The 21,627-nt window shown below is 40.4% G+C and overlaps 1 protein-coding gene and 1 pseudogene across 1 annotated transcript; one reads left to right on the forward strand and one right to left on the reverse strand.

Moving 5' to 3' along the window:
* The first annotated feature begins 8,674 nt into the window (after nucleotides 1–8,674).
* Nucleotides 8,675–10,083, forward strand: LOC122655058 (annotated as a pseudogene).
* A 2,747-nt stretch (nucleotides 10,084–12,830) lies between these two features.
* Nucleotides 12,831–20,977, reverse strand: LOC122654569. Its single transcript, XM_043848712.1, has 10 exons — nucleotides 20,811–20,977; nucleotides 19,911–20,276; nucleotides 19,649–19,714; nucleotides 19,404–19,543; nucleotides 18,238–18,364; nucleotides 16,169–16,317; nucleotides 14,288–14,423; nucleotides 13,901–13,985; nucleotides 13,550–13,821; nucleotides 12,831–13,037 (listed from the first exon to the last, which is right to left on the reverse strand). Exons 1-10 carry the CDS (start codon nucleotides 20,907–20,909, stop codon nucleotides 12,912–12,914), a joined length of 1,566 nt encoding a protein of 521 aa, XP_043704647.1. The 5' UTR covers nucleotides 20,910–20,977; the 3' UTR covers nucleotides 12,831–12,911.
* Nucleotides 20,978–21,627: the final 650 nt, after the last annotated feature.

Consider the following 21,627-nt stretch of genomic DNA (forward strand, 5'->3'; position numbering starts at 1 on the left):
TGCCTAGACATGTGATGTCAGGGTACGAATGCAAGTGCTCACATGTTTGATGTGTGCATTGGCGAAGAATCTACTTTGTCAATTCCCTCATGTATTCTGCCGGATGCAGGAAGGGATAGATATGTGTCATCGACACCGTGCACTGAGGGAACCCTGTCCTGCAAAGTGTGATCGCATTCTTTGGTTCATCAATGACTGAGACTCAAGCGAGTCAAAGTCGATGTTCTAGGAATGCGTGAACACTTTGTGAGTGAAGGAGTTATCCAACACGGTCACCACTGCCCGATTGGGGAACACCAAGATAGAGACTGTCTGTGCATGGTCGGATCAGAATCTGGATCCAGTACCGTTTTGGAAATGGTTTTGCAAAATTTATTTTACATAAAATGATACATTATTTATAGTTATTTCAAATAAAGTGTTTTATCGAGTTTTGCAGGACCCGATCGGATGCACAGACGCTCTTATATGGACATGTACTATGGATTGGGGTTTGGCAGTACATGTGTACATGCCCTAGATTCCATAATGATGGTGTTGATTAGTGGGGGGGGTTGTATATGATAAATTGTTATCATATAGGGAGTTATTTGGAATTTGCTAATTTAATTGGCTCTTTATTTAATTAATGGATTTGGTGCTAATTGTAATTATCCATTAATAATTAAATAAAGAATCTAATTAATACTTTCCCTATTAGATTCTGCTTCTTCACCTGTGTAGCACTTTGAGTTTAAACAGAACTGCCAGACTGAGAGAGAGAGAGACAGACTCTCACTAGGGCTCTATTAAATCTATCTAGGATTTAATTAAACCCTATTATTATAAATAGGGGACCATAAAACATAGAAGAGAGAAGCTCTCCACATTTTTGGAGCAGACACTCTCTCTCCTACATTTTTGGTTTCTCTCTCTCCCTCTTGTGATCTCTCTTCTTCTTCTTGCTACGCTCACTTGTGTTTGAGAGTTAGGGTTTGTGAAACCCTAGATCTGTGCTGAGGAGTTTGAGGGCATCTGGGATTGGCATGTAGAACCTTGGTAGCACCATTGGAGGTTTAGATCTGTTTGCTTGGAGCGCTCATTGGAGGAAGAACCACTGTCTATTGGAGGAGCAACACTTGAGGCTCACCAGGTTAGCAGTTCTTTATTAATTCCTTCTGTTCATTGATTATTAATATTTATGGGATGCGAAAGAAACTCGATTCGATTAATTTCCGCTGCGCATTCGAGTATGGGATGGATCCCTCTTGCCATGTGATGGACTAGAGACGAATTTCTCCGTCCCTATTGTGATAATTAATTTTATGGAATGCAATAGGGAAGGAGAAACCCTAATAGGGATGCACCAGGGTTCCCATGGGCGACCATGGGAAACCCTAAAATTAACATGGGGCACCCATGGGACACCATGGGCTAACCCAGGGCGTGCAAAACCCTAAAGATAAATATCTTGGTCTCCCTAGGGAACCATGGTTTGATCCCTGGACCGTTGTTTGGCCAACATAAACCAGACTAGGTGGGTCGTTTGGGGTTATTTGGGGACATTTCTATACTTTTTGGGGTTTGGTATTTTCTAAAAAGTGTCCTTATCTCTTATTTGACATGTGGATACGATGTTGAGGGTCATGACCTTCGAATCGATATCTATTTCGACACATGTTCATTTTTGGTACAAACCAGACCAAGTGGGTCGTTTGGGGTTATTTGGGGGCATTTCTATACTTTTTTGGGTCTTAGATTCTCTAAAAAGTGACCTTATGTCTTATTAGACGTGTTGATGCGATGTTCAGGGTCGTGACCTACGAATCGATACCTATTTCTGTTAAATCCGTGCCGAAAACCTGGTTTAAAACCCGGTCTGACCATCGGTCTGGTTTAAATCTTTTATGTAGAACCGGGAGCAGAGTACGCTCGTGAACTATGGGCCATGATACTCAAGCCATCCCATAAGATTGTTGACCGTGACTCGGGAGAAGTCGTCGAGAATAGGTACATCGACAGAGATAGGGGAAAGTTTGTCTTCGAGGGTGCATTCCTAGAATTTCCTTTTTTAGAGGATCCGCCCGGCCCTCGCCCGGTGTACCCGTTCCCACTTACAGATGATTGGGAGTAAGTTAATATCTTAATAACTCATGAGTATAAATACTAGAATGGGCTTAGGACCTTATGTTCCTTCTAATCATATTATGGGCCTAGTAGTATAATGGGCCCAATAACTTAAAATGGACGTAAAGACCTAAGACAACCAAGCATGACTTAAGACTAAAGTGAGGTAAATAGGGGTCAATCTACTATTCACCTCACAATAGAAAACCTAAATCGTGGGGAGGAAAGGAGAGAAGGAAAGAAAGAATAAGAAGAAAAAGAAGAAGAAGAAGAAGGAAGAAGAAGAAAAAGAAGAAAAAGAAGAAGAAGAAGAAGGAAGAAGAAGAAAAAGAAAGAAGAAGAAGAAAGGAGAGAGGTGGAACCCAAGCTTGCTCTCCTACATTGGTGAGCATTCCCTCTCTCTCTCTCTCTCTCTCTCTCTCTCTCACTTCCTAATTTATAGACCTAGGGTTTGAAATTATGAGCTATCAATGCTTCACCTACCTTATTAGAAGAGCCATTAATGGCAAATCCTTGATGCTTAACTATGAAGCACCTAACCCTACCTTAAACCCATTCACCCTTCTCTATTTATGAACCCTAAGTTGGGGATTCACCTCCATTTTTGGGTTTCACCAACCCTCATGGAAGACCATAGATGTGTGGTTTGAGGGGTGTTAAATAACATTGATTGAAGACACTTCCAAACCCCAATACCCAAACCTATGAGTTCCCTTTCCATGTGTATTTTAATGGAGGAAAACCCAATCAATCGATCATTGGGTTTACAAACCCATGTTGGGGGTGTGCTATGGCACCTTGATTGAGTTGTTTTTGTGGCCAAAGAGACCTCTAAAAACCCCTAAGAATACCCCATTTTACCCCAAGGTAAAACCATTCTCAGAATGGCATGAATAGCAAAACTGGCACATGAAAGTACCTGTCCCTGAGAAACTAGATCTGTCGGTGGGAAGTCCGAGAGGGACAGGCACATGTAAGTGTCAGTCCCTCATAAACTAGATCTGCCAGTCCCTGAGAGGGACAGACACATGGACAGGCACATGTAAGTGCCAGTCCCTGAGAACCTATCTGCCGGTGGGAAGTCCGAGAGGGACAGGCACATGATATAGCCTTGCTATATGTGCCGGTCCCCTATTTCAGCCTTGTTTGATAACTTATGGGGCCCAACTCTTCTAGCCCTAAGACACTAATCTCTCCCCACAATGTACACCCTCTTTAGGTTGACTGACCCGGCTCGGGGGCGTATTAGTATGTGGGATAGTGTACATGGCATCGAACGCCGATTTAAAGAACTCCGTACTGACGATTGACTGAGAATCAAGGTGAGTGAGTTAAGCAAAACGTCTTAATTTATGGAATGTTTGTGTGTCGTGTCTTGTGAATGCCATTCATGCATGTGTGCTATAATATATAATTATCGGTAAGATATAGGACGATATAAATGTTTAGATGTTGATAGGACTTTACATTCTTGTCTTGCGATATTATTTATTTTATTGCACTATGGTGCGAATGGTATTGGATTTAGTTATGGGACTCGGGTGCCGGTTGGTGCTGGACCTGGGGATTCCATAATATGGACTCACTCATGGCATGTAGATCTAGGGCTTCGGAAGCGGGATCCAAGTGTCGGTGGGTACTGGGCTTGAGATTGTCGTACTTGAAATTTCATTAGAGTTGTCCATTGCATTAGGTGAAAACGGGATGGTGACCGACCGACTGCCTTCGGTATTCACATCTCGTACTTGTATACGTACGTATGGGCTAGAGGGGCGAGAGGATAGCCGGTCGACCATATTTTGGTATCTATGGACTCGGCCTCTGGCCTATGCACATGCGTACCTCACTCATACAATAGGTGAATGTTGGCTAGGATAAATGTTTACCCAGTACTATGACCCTTACCGATAGGGGGTTAGGTGTCGGTCAAATCCGTGGGTTTCGACCGTTATTCGGGTATACCTCCCGAGAAGTTTGGGCACCGACCATATTTTGGGCCGAATGCCAAGACGGGATTTGACTTGGGGGTTTCTGTATATCTCTTGGTGGAGACCGATACTACGAGGCTTCCAGCGCAACTCGGGTTTGTCATCGCCAATATACCATCCATTTATGATACCGATGTCGGGGATGCTACCTAAGGTGTTGCTATAGTACTATACCTGACTTAGTTGTGTGTTAGGTGGATAACAATAAAACTATACATCATCATTCATTCATGTAGCATGATTGTAAATTGTATGTGATGTACGGTCTACCTTGGTGGTATGGGACACCTTGGTGTTCGTCCATCATATATGGTTTGTAGTCAACCCCATTCATTATTATTATTGTGTATGCTTGTGTGGCTTAGCCACTCATTGGGCTCAGTTAGGGCTCACTCCTCGAGGAAACATATTTTTAGTTGATGCAGGTACATTCGAGCAGAGTGGCACGGAGTACGAGACTCCTGAGGTTGGTTACGTTGATTGGTGGGCTCCGGAGATCGTGGAGCACGGATCGGAGTGCTGCTGTGATGTGTGTTCCTTGGCGGGACAGTGACTTATGGCCGGTGGCCATCTTTTGATGCACTTGATTAGGTGTCTTTCTCTCTCTTTTTCCTAATTTAAAATGACTACTTTACCCCTCAAAAGGAGGAAGAGAGAGATAGACACATAGGGTGGTAGCATACCTAGCCTTTTTCCTTAAAATATATACACTAGAGAAAGATTTCACCAGTTCATAAGTATCATATAACAGAGAAAATAACTCTCACAACCATCTTTCACAACTTTCTTGCATTAGCCATATTACAATTTCTTGAGAGTCCATCCAAACCTCTATCTTTGCCCATCCATGCTTCTTTGTGTTAATGTTACAGAATTGAATTTGTATGCACTGTTCCACCTGTACACACACTATTCCATCTACTACATTTATATTTCTTATATGTACTAATGACTTATATATAGGTCCTCTCTTGTACAATGTTAAGACACACTGAAATACAGAAATTTACAGTTCATAACATGGTATCAGAGCTCTAAGTTCTCCACCATAGTCGTCTTTCTCTATCCCATTCTTAGAAGCCTTAAGCTCTATCTTCTCTGGTTCTGGTCGTATCCTATCGTTTTCTCTGATTTTGCGATCCCCACATACCAGCACAAGATCTATCTTTTCTAAGTTTAGCTTCAAACCTGCTTTGCTCACCTTCTGTAGTGTACGCATCTCGCCATTACAAGCATCAAGCATCTACGACTCCGTTTCTCTGAAGGCGCAACACCACTGCTTATTTGTCAAAGGCTTAAGTTGCGACTAGTCCCAATTCCGCTGCACCAAGCTCTAAGTCCCGCCGCTGCCAGCCCTTCCCTGCCTGCGCTTCCACCTCCTATCTGATCCTTGTTCGTGCACCCAACCTTCATCGTCCTCTCCCTTCTCTACTAAACCGAAACCCATCCCACCATCATTTATTTTCCACCCACCTTTGTCATCTTTCCCATTTTACTTCAAACCCTCCCTGATACATTCCATACTTTATTCCAACCATTACTCACATCTGACATCATTCCCTATATTTTCAATCATCACTCTCTTATAATTCAAACAATCTTATTTTATTCCATCCATTCGTCCTCTTCTCAATTAATATCTTACTCATCCATCCACATTTGTCAAACCTAACCCCACCCACCACCTAGCTCCTACACGATTACTCATCACCCCCACACTCCAAGTCTTACCATCTAGCCACCCTAGTTCCAATGGCTACTACCGATGTCACTCAACCCATCCGCCTCATTTTGGAAGGGACCGTTAACTATGTTCCTTGGGCTCAAGCTATAACTAGCTTTCTTAAAGGGCGTACTCTTTGGCGTTATATCACCGGAGACAAGGTTGTTCCAACAAAGCAATCCACTAAACATACAGATGCATTTGAGAAATGTTTGGACAAATGGGATAGCAATAATCACAAGATTATCTCTTGGATCACCAATACCTCTGTCAATTGGTGTTCTTCTTGGCAAGTATACCACAACGAAGGAAGTTTGGGAATTTCTGGCCCACCGGTATATTCCTTTGGATCTCTCTTGTCAATATCAACTGCTGCTTAAACTTCATGGTTTGAAACTCAAGAAAGGTCAGTCCATTTCTGATTTCCACTTTGCTATGTCAGCACTCTGGGATCAACTTGCACTTATTGGACCTCACCTCAAGTGTTCTACTGATATTGTGATTTATCGCACTCACCATGAGTCCACTTGCTTGATTCAATTTCTCATGGCACTTAATGAGGGTTTTGAGAATACATGAGCCTCTTTTCTTTCTTGACAACCTTTGCCTACAGTTGATCAAGCTCTTTCTGAACTTATTGCTGTTGAGACTCGCATGGCTCTCTCTGATCCTGGCCCGACTGATGTTGTTCTCCTGGTCTCCATTCGTCCACTACCTATTGATTCCTCTCGTTTGGAATGTCATTACTGTAAATGTTTGGGACATCACATTTTTGAATGTCGTTCTCGCCAGCAGAAGAATGCAACGTCTACATATTTCTACTGCCACCGTACTGGACATGTTAAATCTTTTTGTCCTGCTCTCAAAGGCACCACTCGGCCTTCTAATAGACCTTATCGTACCGCCGCTACTGTTACACCTGAAGCTGAATCTTCTTCTTCACCACCTGCTAGCTACTCTACCGTAGACGTTCAGGCAATGCTCAACCAAGTCCTCTCTCAGTCTGATACAACCTCCTCTGTCATTGCTCTCTCTATCACGTCAGATAAATCCTCTTGGTTTGATTTTGGGATTTACAACCATATGACTCCTAACTCCTCCAGATTTTGTTCCAAATCTTGTTCTCTTGCTTTACCCACAATTCACACTACCAATGGGTCCTCTCTGCACATTAGTCACACTGGACAAGTTTCCACACCCCATTTATCTATTTTTTATGTCTATCTTGTACCTCATTTATCTCTTAATTTACTCTCTGTCCGTCAATTATGTGATCTTGGTTATGAGCTCTTATTTTCTCGTTCTGGTTGTGTTGTGTAGGATCCACGGACAGGTCAAACCATGGGGACAGGTCGTAAATTTGGTCGTTTATTTGAACTATCCACCCTTCACCTTCCCAAGAAACTTATTGCTTCCGCCCAATCATCCCTTTCCTTGTGGCATTCTAGACTAGGCCATGCATCAGTTTCTCGTCTACGGTCTTTGGCATCCAATGGGAAGTTAGGTTCTATTTTGATGGATGATTTTGATTGTCATGACTGTACTCTTGCAAAAGAATATGCTCTACCTTTTAATAAAAGTACTTTGGTTTCATCTTCTCCATTTGATTTAATTCATTCTGATGTTTGGGGCCCTGCTTCTACTCCTACTAAAGGCAGATCAAGGTATTTTGTCATTTTCATTGATGATTACTCTCATTTTACATGGATTTATCTATTTCAATTTCGCTTTGAGCTTTTGTCCATCTATACAAAATTTGCCCATGTGACTTTCACCCAATTTTCGAAACATATTAAAGTTTTTCACTCTAACTCGGCTGGGGAATACACTTCAAAATCATTCTATTCATTTCTTCAACAAAATGGTACTCCTAGTCATCTTTCATGCCCAAATACACTTCATTAAAAATGGTGTCGCTGAACATAAACACCGTCACATCTTAGACACTATTTGTGTTTTTCATTTCTCTGTCAAACTACCATCATCCTTCTGGGGGGAAGCCGCTCTCACTGCTGTAGTCACTATCAACCGCACTCCATCTCTGGTAACTCACCACATTTCTCCTTATGAGCGCTTACATGACATCCCTCCTGATTATTCAGTTCTCCGTGTTTTTGGGTTTACTGTTTCGTTCTTCTGCTTGACAAAGAATGCAATAAACTCTCTCCTTGATCTGCCCAATGTTGTTTTCTCGGTTACAGCATCGAACATAAGGGCTACCAGTGCTATGATTCAATTGCCCATTGTCTCCGCTTATCTCATCATGTTGTCTTTCGAGAAAACACACTCTTCTCTAACATTTCTTCGCTTACCTCTGATCCTTCCATGCTTTCTGGCTTCTTACCTGACCTTATTCCCGATCTTTTTCCTCCTTCGCCCCCATCTAACTCCGCTCCTCCAAATCCTTCAACTTCTAACCTTCCTATCAGCTTTCCACCTGCTTCCGACTCCCTCCTTGACATTCCACTTCCCACTCCATCAGTAACACCATTATCAACTACTGCTGTCCTGTCCAATGGTAGACCTCTCTGTGGATTCCTTTGTTGGCCCCTCTCGTCGATATCGTGTCCGGGTAAGAGAACAGTCTATTCGTCTTCAAGATTTTCATTGTTATTTGTTTGCACTTGTTTCTTTACATGAACCAACCTCCTTTCGTGAGGCCCCCATTGATCCTCTTTGGTAGAAAGCAATGACAGAGGAGCTTGATGCTCTCCACAAGGCTCATACGTGGGATCTGGTTGATCTTCCTCCTGATAAAACTATAGTAGGCTGTAAATGAGTGTACAAGGTAAAGACACGGTTTGATGGTTCAATTGAGCAATACAAGGCGTGTTTGGTTGCCAAAGGATCAGAATCTGGTCTTGACTATGAAGAGACATTTACTCCTGTTGCTCGATTGACCTCCATACGTACCTTGATCGCTGTGGCAACTGTTCACAAATGGTCTCTCCTTTAGATGGAAGTTAAAAATGCTTTCTTGAATGGTGATCTCCAAGAAGATGTTTTCATGAAACCATCTCCACTATATTCTCATCCACCTCACAAGGTGTGTCATTTACGTCGTGCCATATATGGGCTCAAACAGTCTCCCCGTGCATGGTTTACTAAGTTCACCTCTACTATCTCTAAGTTTGGTTTTTCACCGAGCCCGTATGACAATGCCCTTTTTGTTCGCTGGACTACCTCTGGAACTGTACTTTTACTTCTTTATGTGGATGATATGCTCATTACAGGGGATGACATCACAGGAATACAATCTTTAAAAGTCTTCCTCAATCAACATTTTGAGATGAAAGATCTTGGATCTTTACGATACTTTCTTGGTCTTGAAGTTTCTTCTACTACTGGTGGTTATTTTTTATCTCAAGCAAAGTATGCTTCCATCTTACTGTCTCGTGCAAGGCTGACTGATAACAAAACTGCTGACACGCCTATAGAACTTAATATCAAGTTATGTGCCACTGATGGTGAACCTCTATCTGATGCTACCCTCTATCGATAGCTTGCCGGTAGTCTTGCCTATTTGACCATCACTCACCCTAATATTGCCTATGCTATCCACATTGTTAGTCAGTTTATTTTTGCTCCACGCTCCACTTATTTTGCTGCAGTTCTTCACATTCTCCGGTACCTCAAGGGCACTCTAGTTCGTGGTTTAGTATATTCTTCAAGCTCTTCTCTTGATTTGAGAGCCTACTCTGATGCTGACTGGGCCGGAGATGTTACTAACCGTCGTTCCACCATAGGTTATTGTTTCTTTCTTGGCAATTCTCTTATCTCTTGGCGTAGTAAGAAACAAAGAGTTATTGCTCGTTCTAGTACTGAAGCCGAGTACTATGCTCTTGCTGATGCCACTTTTGAAATTATCTGGCTTGATGCTTACTACAAGATATGGATGTCTCCCTCCCTACTCCAACTCATCTCTACTGCGACAATAAGAGTGTTGCTCAAATTGCCCACAATGATGTCTTTCATGAGCGTGCCAAGCTCATTGAGATCGATTGTCATTTTGTTCGACATCATTATTCCATGGCACACTCGCTCTTCCCTTTGTTCCCTCTGCACACCAACTTGCAGATCTGTTTACCGAAACACATCCTTCCGAGCGTTTTCATTTCTTGGTATCCAAACTCAAGTTGGGTTTCTCCGATCCACCTTGAGTTTGAGGGGGGTGTTAATGTTACAGAATTGAATTTGTATGCACTGTTCCACCTGTACACACACTATTCCATCTACCACATTTATATTTCTTATATGTACTTATGACCTATATATAGGCCCTCTCTTGTATAATGCAAAGACACAGTGAAATACAGAGATTTACTGTTCATAACACTTTGCTTCTTGCAACCCTTGAAGTAACCCATGTATCTCCGACTCTTGTGGCCTCCCTACACTATCAGAGTAAAGCGTGATGATTCAAGTTAAGAAGCTGGTTTGACACCGCAAAGAAAACATATAATACAGATTAGACAGAAATTGCAAATAAAGAAATGACAAAAGGTAGAAGTTACTTGATTAGTAGATTGTACGTAGAGTCCCTTTACCATTGAGGTCATAACAGCATCCTCACAATTTCTCATGTAATAGTCATATGGGATTCATCTCTGTAGTCATTTCGCAGACCAAAGCCTTCATCCTCTCGGTCATGGCAACAGGATCCTTAGATTTTGACAATAGCTCCACTGAAAATCAGTGAAAGACATCCAGTTCCATAGCATATGCACCTGAACCTTCTAACCCCTTTCACTCTCACCTCCTTCACCACCCCTCACTGGACAAGGAGTGCTTGTTATCACTAGATGAAACTGGTAAAATGTGAAGGGGTTACTTATCAAACCACCAAGGAGTAGCATCCAGTACAATGTCACGCTCCATAGAACTCTTGAAATCAAATGTAAATGAGCCACTGTCAATAAGGAAAACAGATTTAGTATCCAGGGGAGTTCAGGTTGAATTAAAAAAAAAGAAAAGAAATTTAAGTTAAGTAGATATTAAGATAGAAAATGTACTATGAAATAGGTCAGTCTGCTTGGCATGCATCGAATATTACATTGTTGGAGAAGGATGACCATGTAAACATTAAAACGAAATGTATAATATAGTATCAGTATTAATAATACGTAGTTAGATTAATGTATACTTAGGAGGTAGATTTAAAGGTAAAGTGGCCAAATATAAAAAATGTGTCATTAAGGGGTAACTTGTATTTTAAAAACTAAGAGAAAGAGAAGTGAAAGTTTGAATTATTAAAGGAACTAGAAACAAATTTGTTCTATCTGAATATTTGAGCAAATATAAATTAAATTTCGGAAACTAAAGAAAAATTTTCCTAATCTGTTCTCGGCCACTTTAACCATGTAAGGGTTTGTTTCTCGAGAATGGATCATCTGCACGTACCAACAGGTGAACATACATCTTAGAGCCAATCACATTTTAATTTTGTTTCCATAAAAACCCCTCCTCCCCTTGTAAATGGCGAAAATAGGAGGGTGAAAATAGGACAGGTGGTTGGCTCTCACATGTACGTTCACCTGTTGGTACGTGCAGAGGAACCGAACTCTTGTTTCTCTCTCTCTCTTGATATTAATTAAGAAACTTCATCCAATATATATAATCAATTGAATGCGCTGGTCTTAGCGTTCTTAAATACCCTTTTGATACATTTCCCAAAAAAATCCTTTTATTACATGACATATTTTACATAGGACAGAGTTTTCTTCCACCCATTGAGGACGGTTCACCCACCATTGTAGGGTTCACAAACCCTTCCTAGGATTTTGGTATGTTCCAAAATACCCTCCCGATACCCTTTCCTGCTCTCTCCCGCCCCTCGGTGAAATGAGATCCCATTCACCGTTGTGGAGGAAAACTCGATCCTTTTACATAATACTTATTTGTAGTGTTTTATTATAGAGGAGTGAAGAGCACCAACAAAGGAGCAGGTATTTGAATCTCCCCTTTTCTCCCTCTTAATTTGATCTCTTTAAGAAGGTCTGTTCTCCACCCAAAAAAAAAAGATAGGTCTTCTGCATATGAGCCCCATAGTTTCTTATCTAATGTTGAATCTTATGAGTTATGGTTGTTGGTGATTTATCCCCATTTTGATAGGTGGAAATATTGTGTTGGCCAATGAGAATTATTGTACCCAGTGAATTGAAGGATAGTTACAAACTTGTCTTGTAATGTCTCTATGCAGCTTATTGGTTGCCATGGACCTTTGGCAAGACACCAACCTGGGAGAGCATTTTGGAATGCGACTGCTTGAAATATTATCTTTGATTCAAATTACTGGGATATCTATTCAAAAGCCTTTCGGTTCAATTTTTATTCTTTTAATTAGTTGGTATCTGTTGCACTTGTACTCTTGGGAGAACATTTTTTAATGCCACTGCTTGAAATATTATCTTTGATTCAAAATACTGGAACATCTATTCAAAAGCCTTTCGGTTTAATATTTGTTCTTTTAATTAGTTGGTATCTATTTGCACTTGTACTCTTTTTCAGGGAGTCTTCTGAAATATCGTTTTTCTTAGGTCAGGGTTGGATGGTGAAACAGAAGCCAGGGTCTCAGGGGGGCCTGGGCTAAGCTATGATGATTCAGGGTTGCGTTGGGGTTGTAAAAAGCCCGACCCAACCCAACCTGTTGCAGCCCTAGTTTAGTTTTATACTTCAAAATTGTATTTTTCATATATCCTAAGCCTTTTCATATGTTTCTTAACCATTTCCATACATATCTAGCAAATCTTGCATCTCTTTGATACGATGAAGCTTTTGTTCTACCATTCAGTTTGCATCTTTCTGATATAATACATCTCTTAAAATCACCATTCTGAGATGATACCCAATACTGATACTTTAAACCTTGCAACAAACACCTTAAAAATTGCCCCGCAAACTAAATGATAGAACAAAAACTTCGATGCCAAAAACAAGATTCCTGGAGCAACTCCTCTAATTTTAGTTTGTAAAGAAGAAAAAATAGGGGACCGTAGAAGCATTAGGTGCAGGAGAAAAAAATAGATTGATGGCATTACACAGGAAACTGGTTCTAGTACAAATGAAGATACAAGGACAAAGCAGAAAATACCATGTCATTTAGCGTGTTTATTACACAAATGCAGCAGTCTGTCAACTTTTCCTTGATCCAGATGATCCTCCCTTGCGAAATCACTTGCTGCAGCAGTCCACCGATTCAAAATTCCCACCAGATGGTTAAGCTGTAGTGACTTGAGGAAACCAAGGACATCACGAGTCATGATGACTTCTAACAAGGAAACAAAGAACTTCCAGACAATTTTTCAACTTAAAAACATATCTTACTTGCCTAATCAAATTATGTCACAAGAAAGAGGATCTACCACAATATATATATATATATTTTTTTTGGGGGGGGGGGGGTGTTGAGAGAATCCATCATTTGATGAACAGCACCACAAAAATCTGGGGCCGTTAACGAAATAACCCAGGGATGCTAAACAAATGTAGTAGTACCGACTACTCCCATAGGAAAAGTGATTAGAAAGGACTAAAGTCCATAAATTGGATGGTCACGACCATCTTTAGGAACAGAAATTATGCTAAGTCCCAAGTCCCAACACCTCTATGTACATTGTTACGGTCATTCTGAAAGTTGAATTAATATATTTCTTGGAAGATTGAAATTCTTCCAATTTTGATGGGATTATTATTGGTATTTTCTACTTTACTACAACTGAAAGAGAAAGGATACAGCAGTCCTGAGAGTAGATTTCCTGCCAGAAGTGCTTGAGCTCTTAAAATCTTCACTGGAATCTTCTACCTGGTGATCAAAGAGGTCTTCTTCAATAAAATCAGAATTCTTTACAAGAATCGCAACATAATTGTGCAGATTTGATGGGCTCATATCATCTTCTTTAACTTCAGCCAATAACCTTGCCAGCACACTCCAGAGTGCACTCCGTGTTTCCAAATCATCCGAAACAAGGGGAAAGTTTTCAAGAAGACCCTGTAAGAAAGGCAGGTCTGGATGGACCAAATGCATTATTCCTATGTGGCAAGGATAAAATAACTGGCCAAAGATTTTTCAACCTAGTACATTTACCTTGAGACATAGCCAAAGCTAGACCTGGTGCATCAGACAGTATATTTGAAATCAGGACCACAGAACTAACACAAGAGCTGGCTACCTGCAGAAAATAAATGTTCTGTGAAACATACTCATAGGTTAATGCTTCACTATATTGCTTTGAGCTCATTGCCAATTTGAAGGCAGTGTCAAATTGCATGCAATCCTTTATAAATTTATAATCCAGGAGATTTTATTCTGCACTACATGCCCTAGGCATCTCAAATTGTTGCCATGGGAGTATAACATTAAGCAGTTCTTCTAACATCCTAAGTTCAAATTCCGAGTTTTCTTCATAGCTTATACAATAAAAAGATAAATGTCAGTACGACATACTATTTGGCATAAGGTGATAAGGAATACCTCAACTTTGTCAGGAAGTTTGACCAGGCCATAAACTAGTCTGAGAAGTTCATTGTTTGAAGAGATTGATTGTGAATAATCATCATTAACAGAAAGAGCCTCAATTGCACGCAGGATCAAATCAAGAACAGGGAACCTAAAATAGAAAACAGAGACAAAAACTCAATGACAAAAGTTGTCTACCAATCATTCGTGTGGATTCTTGTGTAAGTGACACATGATCAGTAAACAATATCTGAACAGAACCTGCATAAAAAACATTGAAAAAGTAAAATGAAAAATGTAGTAAGAACCTCTATGAAACCATTGAATCACCTAAAACATATTTTTTGCCATCTGATAGAATGATTTACATTTTATCAAGTTCGGCTGAAGTTGAATTCATAATTGCAGTTAAATTTTCATAGCTAGGCCAAGAATCCAGACATTTCATTCTTTGCAAGATCACTGAAACAAATGTGGAGGAAGGAATATATTTGATCACAAATGGTTCAATAACTTTGAGATGGCCGAATCCACCTACTACTCAAAATTATTTGATTCTTCAGATGCAATCCAATTTGAAACAAGATGGAAACTCTACAATCTATACAATGCCTCTATGGAGTAAAACTTCATGCCACTCTTGATTTAGCAAACTAATCCTTAGTGCCGCCCACTGATAAGAGTTCAGAGGAGAGCCGGCAAGAGCCAACTTTAGGAACGTAAACCGAAAAGACAAAAAGAAACAGAGAACCCACAACACAAGGGCGAGAGAAACGTTTGGGAAAAAAGCCCACACCCATTACACTCTTGAGGAATTACAGTTTCAACATGTCAACCTGCCAAGAAACAAGAAAACGTTGGCAGCAGCAAACAGCTGAGAAGTACAGGAGGCTGTCAACAGGTGGGGGAGCGAAGTTTCATCAAAGGTGATCTGATCCATATCCAAGAAGTTTATTGATCCAATTTGATCTGATAATCTGATGGATCATCAGATATTCAATAAGCTGGGGTTGGGATTAATTTTAAACCAAATTGAGCCTGAGCCAGGCCTCGCTCATTTTGGTTCAAAGTTGAGCCCGAATTCAGTACAACCTGCACCCCTAGTAATGTATGTAAACTGTAAAGTTACTACATACCTGTATTTACGATTTTAATTGGGTCAGATCATAAACAGGTAGGACCAAGGCATTACTGAATTTTATTCGATTACTGATCAGATCACTCCTAATCAGATTGAATCTGATCCCAAATGGTCAGCATCAGACGAGATCCCTATCGGAACAGATCCAGATCAAAATCCAATCCATTGACAGCCCAACTGGCATTAGTCTGGCCGATATACCGCAGTCTAGGGTGACTAGATGGTGTATACACTAGGGGCCAAATCCTATCATGTAGTGTCTCGCTGTGGTCCTGGGATCTTGTTGTTTAACTATATGTTTGTGCAGCTTCATCCTCAATTAAAATCATATCTTATAACCAAAAACTTTACGCCTTTATTTCTGTATAATTTATGCTCTATGCAAGTTTACTATTGCTCCGCACAAGGGGCCTCTTGGGAGTAAAGCCAAGCCTTATGTCACACATGGCGAGCACATCCTACCCAGTGCACGAGGCTCCCACTACTGCAGGGTCTAAGGAGGGGCATATGTACGCAGCCTTACCCCTGCATCCGGAGTGGAACCACTACAGATGATATTTTTTCAGAAGTATGAATATCAAACCTGCCTAGTTTCTCCAACCTTCACAAGAGAAACAGTATAAACAGTTTCAACAGTAAATGGCAGACAAGAAGGTTATGAATCTCTTGCGATAAGCTTTTGTAACTTTCTAAGGACTAGAACAATAAGAATTAGGAAGTCTGCAAGAGGAAGAGTATAGAGATGTTAAATTTACCTCTCAGGCATTCTTTCCCCGATCAAAATGTCCATCTCAGTTGTTAACAGATTAACCAGAAGACTAGGCAAACCCAAGTTCATCAAAAATGGAAGAAGAATTTGAGCCACTTTTTGACCTTCCAACATGGACAACAATAACTCCACACTCTGTTCCAGTTGAAAGGCTAATATTAGCATAAGAATAACAATGAGAAGAAATTTACTATTTAAGAACATTTATAAAACTATTATTGAGACAACAGATAACAGGTTAGTGGGTTAATGGTTTTGTGGTGATGTATTATGAATGGAGAATGCAGTCCATCATTTCAGTAGTTGTTAGGCACATCTGTATTCTGTTATCTCTCCTTCACCCCTGCCTGCTCATTACACCACTTCACCCCTGCCCATACAACCCCGCTGCAAGCCTTGAACCCAGCCGCACCCCTGAACATAAATCGACCAAACCACCGCCACACCCCTGCACATCCATCGCCAAACAACCGCCGTTCTTCTCCACAAAACCCCTCCAATCCCTTCTTGGAACCCATCTCTCACTGCACACCACTGCTGGAACACGCAACCCCTTTTCTCCATGCTACCCTGCGATTGCCTTCTTGACCTTGAGCTTCTCGGCCTTCTCATCTTTCTTGCACTTACGGGTTTGGCATTGCAAGCTCTTGGCAGTAAATTTAAGCTCCATGATCAGGTTCATCTACTTCTCCGTGTTTACGATAACAACAGATCACGACCTCTCTCTCTTGATCCCAGTCCCCACCTCCAATTGCAAGGTTTTTCCTTTTCTAGTTGCGATCTTGTGAATATTGGCGGAGATGGAGAGAAGAAGGAGATGGCGGAAGGGAGAGAACAGAAAGATGAGAGAATCTTGAATGTCAGGGCTTCCTTTCATTTTTGTTTTTAAACAAGAAAAACAGATTTAAATCTGTTTTTCCCCCCCATGAACATAAGTATTTTTTTACCGGGTTTGTTTTTATTTATTTATTTTTAAATAGATAAACGAACCAGTTTCCCAAACACAAATCTGTTGTTTTTAACCCCCCCCCCCCAAAAAAAAAAAGAAAAGAAAACGTTGCCAGACAGACACATACTGGAAGAAATGTAGTTTTGTTGATGCTCATTTCTCATATGTCTTGTGGACAGAGAGAAAAGTGACTCAATGAACCACTCATCTCTTCACTTCTCTTTCACTAGGAAAATCTAGCACCACTTCCTACCAGTGTTTCAGAGGACATGGGTCTTTCTTAAGGATGTTAAGGAGCTGATATGGCATTGACACTTTGCCCACCTTGCACGAAGGACAAATTTCTGTCGAGGTGCATTCTTATTGCAACAAACTATGGTGCTTATTGGAAAAACACAAACGGGAATAGTCCAGGATCGATTCTCAAACATTCAGATGGTCAGAAATAAGATCAGTATCAGGGGATGATTTATTTGGCATCACCCCACTGAATAGTGAAAGGCATATCCACAGTAGACTTTGATAGTAGCCTGTTGGGAAATCGAGGCCCACCAGGAATCAATGGCACATTCATACTATGGGACATTTTCAGTTAATGGAGCGCATTCAAGCCCTATTGGGCAAGAAGACTCTAATAGGGCAGAGTTTCTCCCATTTAAAGTAGGATTGGAGTGTTTAGCTCACTAGACGTCTCAACCATGTACTCACAGAGGGAGATTTGGCTAATGTTAATGGTTAATGAGTAATGTCAATGAAAGCCCAGGTCCAGTAATGACTAATGAGATGGAAGATGTCTTAGCAACAAGAATACAATGGCCTCCAAATCTGTATTGGCAACAGCTTTGTCATGAGGTTGTGTACATGTTTTTGTTGTGCTTCTTGCTTTGTTGTGGTCTGAGAGATGGTTCCACTCTTGGAGGATTGTACCATTACATCTTTGATTTTCTCCATAAAATCTTTAACTTCCCCCCAGCCCCCACCCCCTAAAAAAAGGCCATTGTATCGCACCCAACCAAGTATAATTAGGGAATTTTAGTAATGTTTAAAGGAGTTACTGTATCAACATGCAACAAAAGACATAGTAATGCAAATAATGTAGTCATAACCTTTTCCAGTAGCTGAGTATTTAACGTATTTTCTGTAATCCATAGTATACGGCCAAGAACAGGTTCAGGTTGCAATGTTTCAGTCCAAGTAGCAGATCCACTACGTTGTAGACCCCAAGTCAACAACCTGTGTCATAATACTCAATTAAAAAGAGCTGTTTAATTTGAACAAGGAAATACATGATATTGTCAACAAGTTTGAAGAACACTACTTAACAGCTGTACATAAGCTTAAATGAGAAATATAACATGACTAAACATAAAATAGAAAAAACGTCTAACATTAGTAGGCTGTGGTATATGTCGGGATTAGGTCATAATGAAGGCTAATGATCATGCATATGAAGAAAGAGGAGGAAAAACAAAAATAGAGGCTGCCCCTGTTCTGCATATAGTACATTATACCAAATGACCGATAGGACGCATCTTACAATCCACAAGACATCTATCTATAATAGAGCTACAACATAAATTATAAGGCATAATGTTGCTATATCAATATATCATAGGGAACAGCATGTTGTCAAACTCTAAGTTCAACACCATAAAGACTTATGTTCCTTTTTGCTTCTTTTTTTTTTTTTTTTTTGAAATAATATTCTATTAGTAACGCAAGAGGGAACAAGACTAGTGCACAAAGAAGTCAATGGTCTTTAAATATGATTCCAGGAGATTACCACTGCCAGTACGCATTGCTGGCTGTGAGTATTGTGCTTCTTCCAATTTCATCACAAAGTTTGGGCATGTATATTTTCTAATGATATGGAAGTCAAAGCCCTCGTACAAACTACAAACCACCCATCTTGATTGGTGAGGCTAATCAGACTAAATAGTTAGTTTTGCAATTCTCCACTATATAGAAACCAATAGCTGGCAAAAACATCATGCACTAGTCATATGTCATGAGATCTAGAGATTTTTTAAGAACGAAGGCAAAGAGTTTTAGATTATATATCAGAACTCATACATGGTATGATGATTAGGGTATAATGCACCAAAGCCACAATCATGGCAGTGAAAGTGGGAAGGTAGTGCGAACTCAAAAATCCAAATATAAGGCTTATACCAAATAAATATCTTCGATGGGAAAGAACAATCACTACAGGGTTCCAACATCAAGAAGCTGACGCAGATATCACATCGTGAGTCCTTTTACTTCTTATTACCGGAAAGTTTCAGAAAGGCATGGAATGTCATCTATAAACAACTGATCAAAAACTATCTCAAGCAATCCTTTTGTAGAGACTATATGTGCTTGTGGAACTTCATGACAAGCCAAATTCGCGAGGATTCCAAGGCTAATCTCCTGCAAAAGAAATGCATAAGTGTTACAGTTTTCAAAAGTTCCAAAAGACATAGTAGACACTGCTACTTACAGGGAGTGGCTAAAAGATATAGTTATATGACTTACCTTAACCCTAGCAGATTCAGAAACAGTAAGAGTTGCCAAAAGTACTTCAAGGATAAGATTTTCCACCTGCACCCAACTAGTGATAGTCAGAGAAAATACTAAAGTTCATACTGTGATAAAAATTCGTACTCAAAAGCTCCCCCCCACCCAAAATATCAAGTCGTTCTATCCATCTGATATGTAAATCACAAGCACAAAAACAAAAATGACCAGGAAGGGAGAGTTATGAGTAGGTAAATGGAAAGAAACAAGGTTTGGGTACCATAAACTCTGCATGTGTCCTACTTGCAGAGAGGTCCCACAAAATGCAGCCGTACTCTTCCCAGGTCGCATTTCCTGCTGTTGCACTGGGATATTCAGAACCATGAAAGGAATCCTCTCTTTCAATTAGACCGTGATGACCATCCAGGGTGTCCATGACCTCAACTTCATTGTCTGTGACATTTGCGGCCCCAGCTCGAGGGAGGTCGGCTGCACATTCTTCCAAACTAGCGGTTTCCGATACAATGGAACCACTGTGATCATTTACTACATTAGAGCAAGTGTTATCCCTCACAACGTTGGGAAGAAGTTTTCGTATCAAAGAGATTATATAGCCAGGATCAACTGTCGTTGAGATGTCAAATAACTGCAAAATAGAATCACAAAATTACAATCCGAACTTCTATGGACTTAAATTATGATGAATGCCTATCATCAAAATGTAAGGTCATAAATAGAACAGGCAAAGTGATTTCCCAAGTAATATACAAAGTTATCATCAAAGCATACTAAAGTGGCGTAGTTCTTGTTGGTTGCGTTCAAGAAAGGATGATTAGAAGCGCTGCTACATTGGATAACAAGAAGAACTACAACAGAAAATAATGAAAAATCAGGGGATAAATGATAAAGTCTGATTACAATAAGATGAGGTAGCGACTGCCGCCAATAGATTCAGAGAGACTGCAAAGTGGAAATGTGTCTACTGAGTTCATGACCTCATGGAGTAGCTGATCTGAGCTGATATGGGAGAATATTGCGGCATAAATGAGTGGCAAGAAATGAGATGTGAGATAGGGTTTTCTCTGAAAACAAGAGGAAGTGGGTTTCAGGGCAAGCAGAGGAGCCTTTGAATAGCTTTTCTTTGGGTGATTAGAACCTTTGAATTGCTGTTTCTTAGTACCTCGGAAGAAGGGGCGGAAGGATTATAGGGTAGTGCCTCCTCCGCGTCGTCTTCTTCTTCTTCCTCTCCTTTTTCGTCTATTGGTCGTTCGGGCACCATCGGCTCTGGTTTTTCCTCTTTCTTTCTTCTGCTTCTTCAAGACCGGCTCCGCAATTTGAGTTAAAACCGCCCAATATGAATGAGAAAATTAATTTTTTTAAAAAAAACAGTACGAACCGAGAAACACCGACGATAATTGCTTCTTGTCGGTCCGGTCGAAGTTTGGAGTCTGGTCCGATGAAATAAATGTTAAAAGGAAATTCTGCTTGTCACTTGCTCTACTTCTTTCCTACACTACCGGTGATCTTCTTTTTTTCACGAAAAGAAAAATGGTGCTCTTCTTTTCTTTATTTCTTTTTGGTAAAGGTCTTCTTTAAAATATAAATAGTAAGGACCGAATTTCCCTCTATCCAAGGTGCATGGGATCCCATTCATCAAGGGGTGGGAGAGTGTGGGAATGAAAATCGGGAGGGTATTTTGAAACATACTAAAACCCTAGGAGGGGTTTGTAAATCCCAGCATGGTGGGTGAACTGTCCTCTAAGGGTAGAGGAAAACTTTGTCCTAAATGGGCCCTAAGTAGTAATATAAAAATTATTGACTTCGTTTCTTGTTTGAACTTTGAAGAGTTGTTTCCCCGATGAACTTCTTTTCTTGTTTGAACTTTGAACTTTGAAGAGTTGTTTCTTCGATCTTATCCTATTATGATTTGTGTTTCATTGATGTTTTCAGGGCAGACCTTGGTGCAATGCTAAGGTTACTCTATTGTGACCTAGTGA

The sequence above is a fragment of the Telopea speciosissima genome, chromosome 3 (assembly GCF_018873765.1).
Source record: "Telopea speciosissima isolate NSW1024214 ecotype Mountain lineage chromosome 3, Tspe_v1, whole genome shotgun sequence".
Classification (NCBI taxonomy): domain Eukaryota; kingdom Viridiplantae; phylum Streptophyta; class Magnoliopsida; order Proteales; family Proteaceae; genus Telopea; species Telopea speciosissima.

What these genes read in the sequence shown, in the direction of transcription:
- LOC122654569 (XM_043848712.1), bottom strand. Translation starts at nt 20,909, where the DNA reads ATGGTGCCCGAACGACCAATAGACGAAAAAGGAGAGGAAGAAGAAGAA. An exon ending in ATACTCAGCTACTGGAAAAG is followed by an intron (nt 16,318 to 18,237) that starts GTTATGACTACA and finishes CAACTGGAACAG; the next exon opens with AGTGTGGAGTTATTGTTGTC. An exon ending in AGCTTTGGCTATGTCTCAAG is followed by an intron (nt 13,822 to 13,900) that starts GTAAATGTACTA and finishes TGGTCCATCCAG; the next exon opens with ACCTGCCTTTCTTACAGGGT.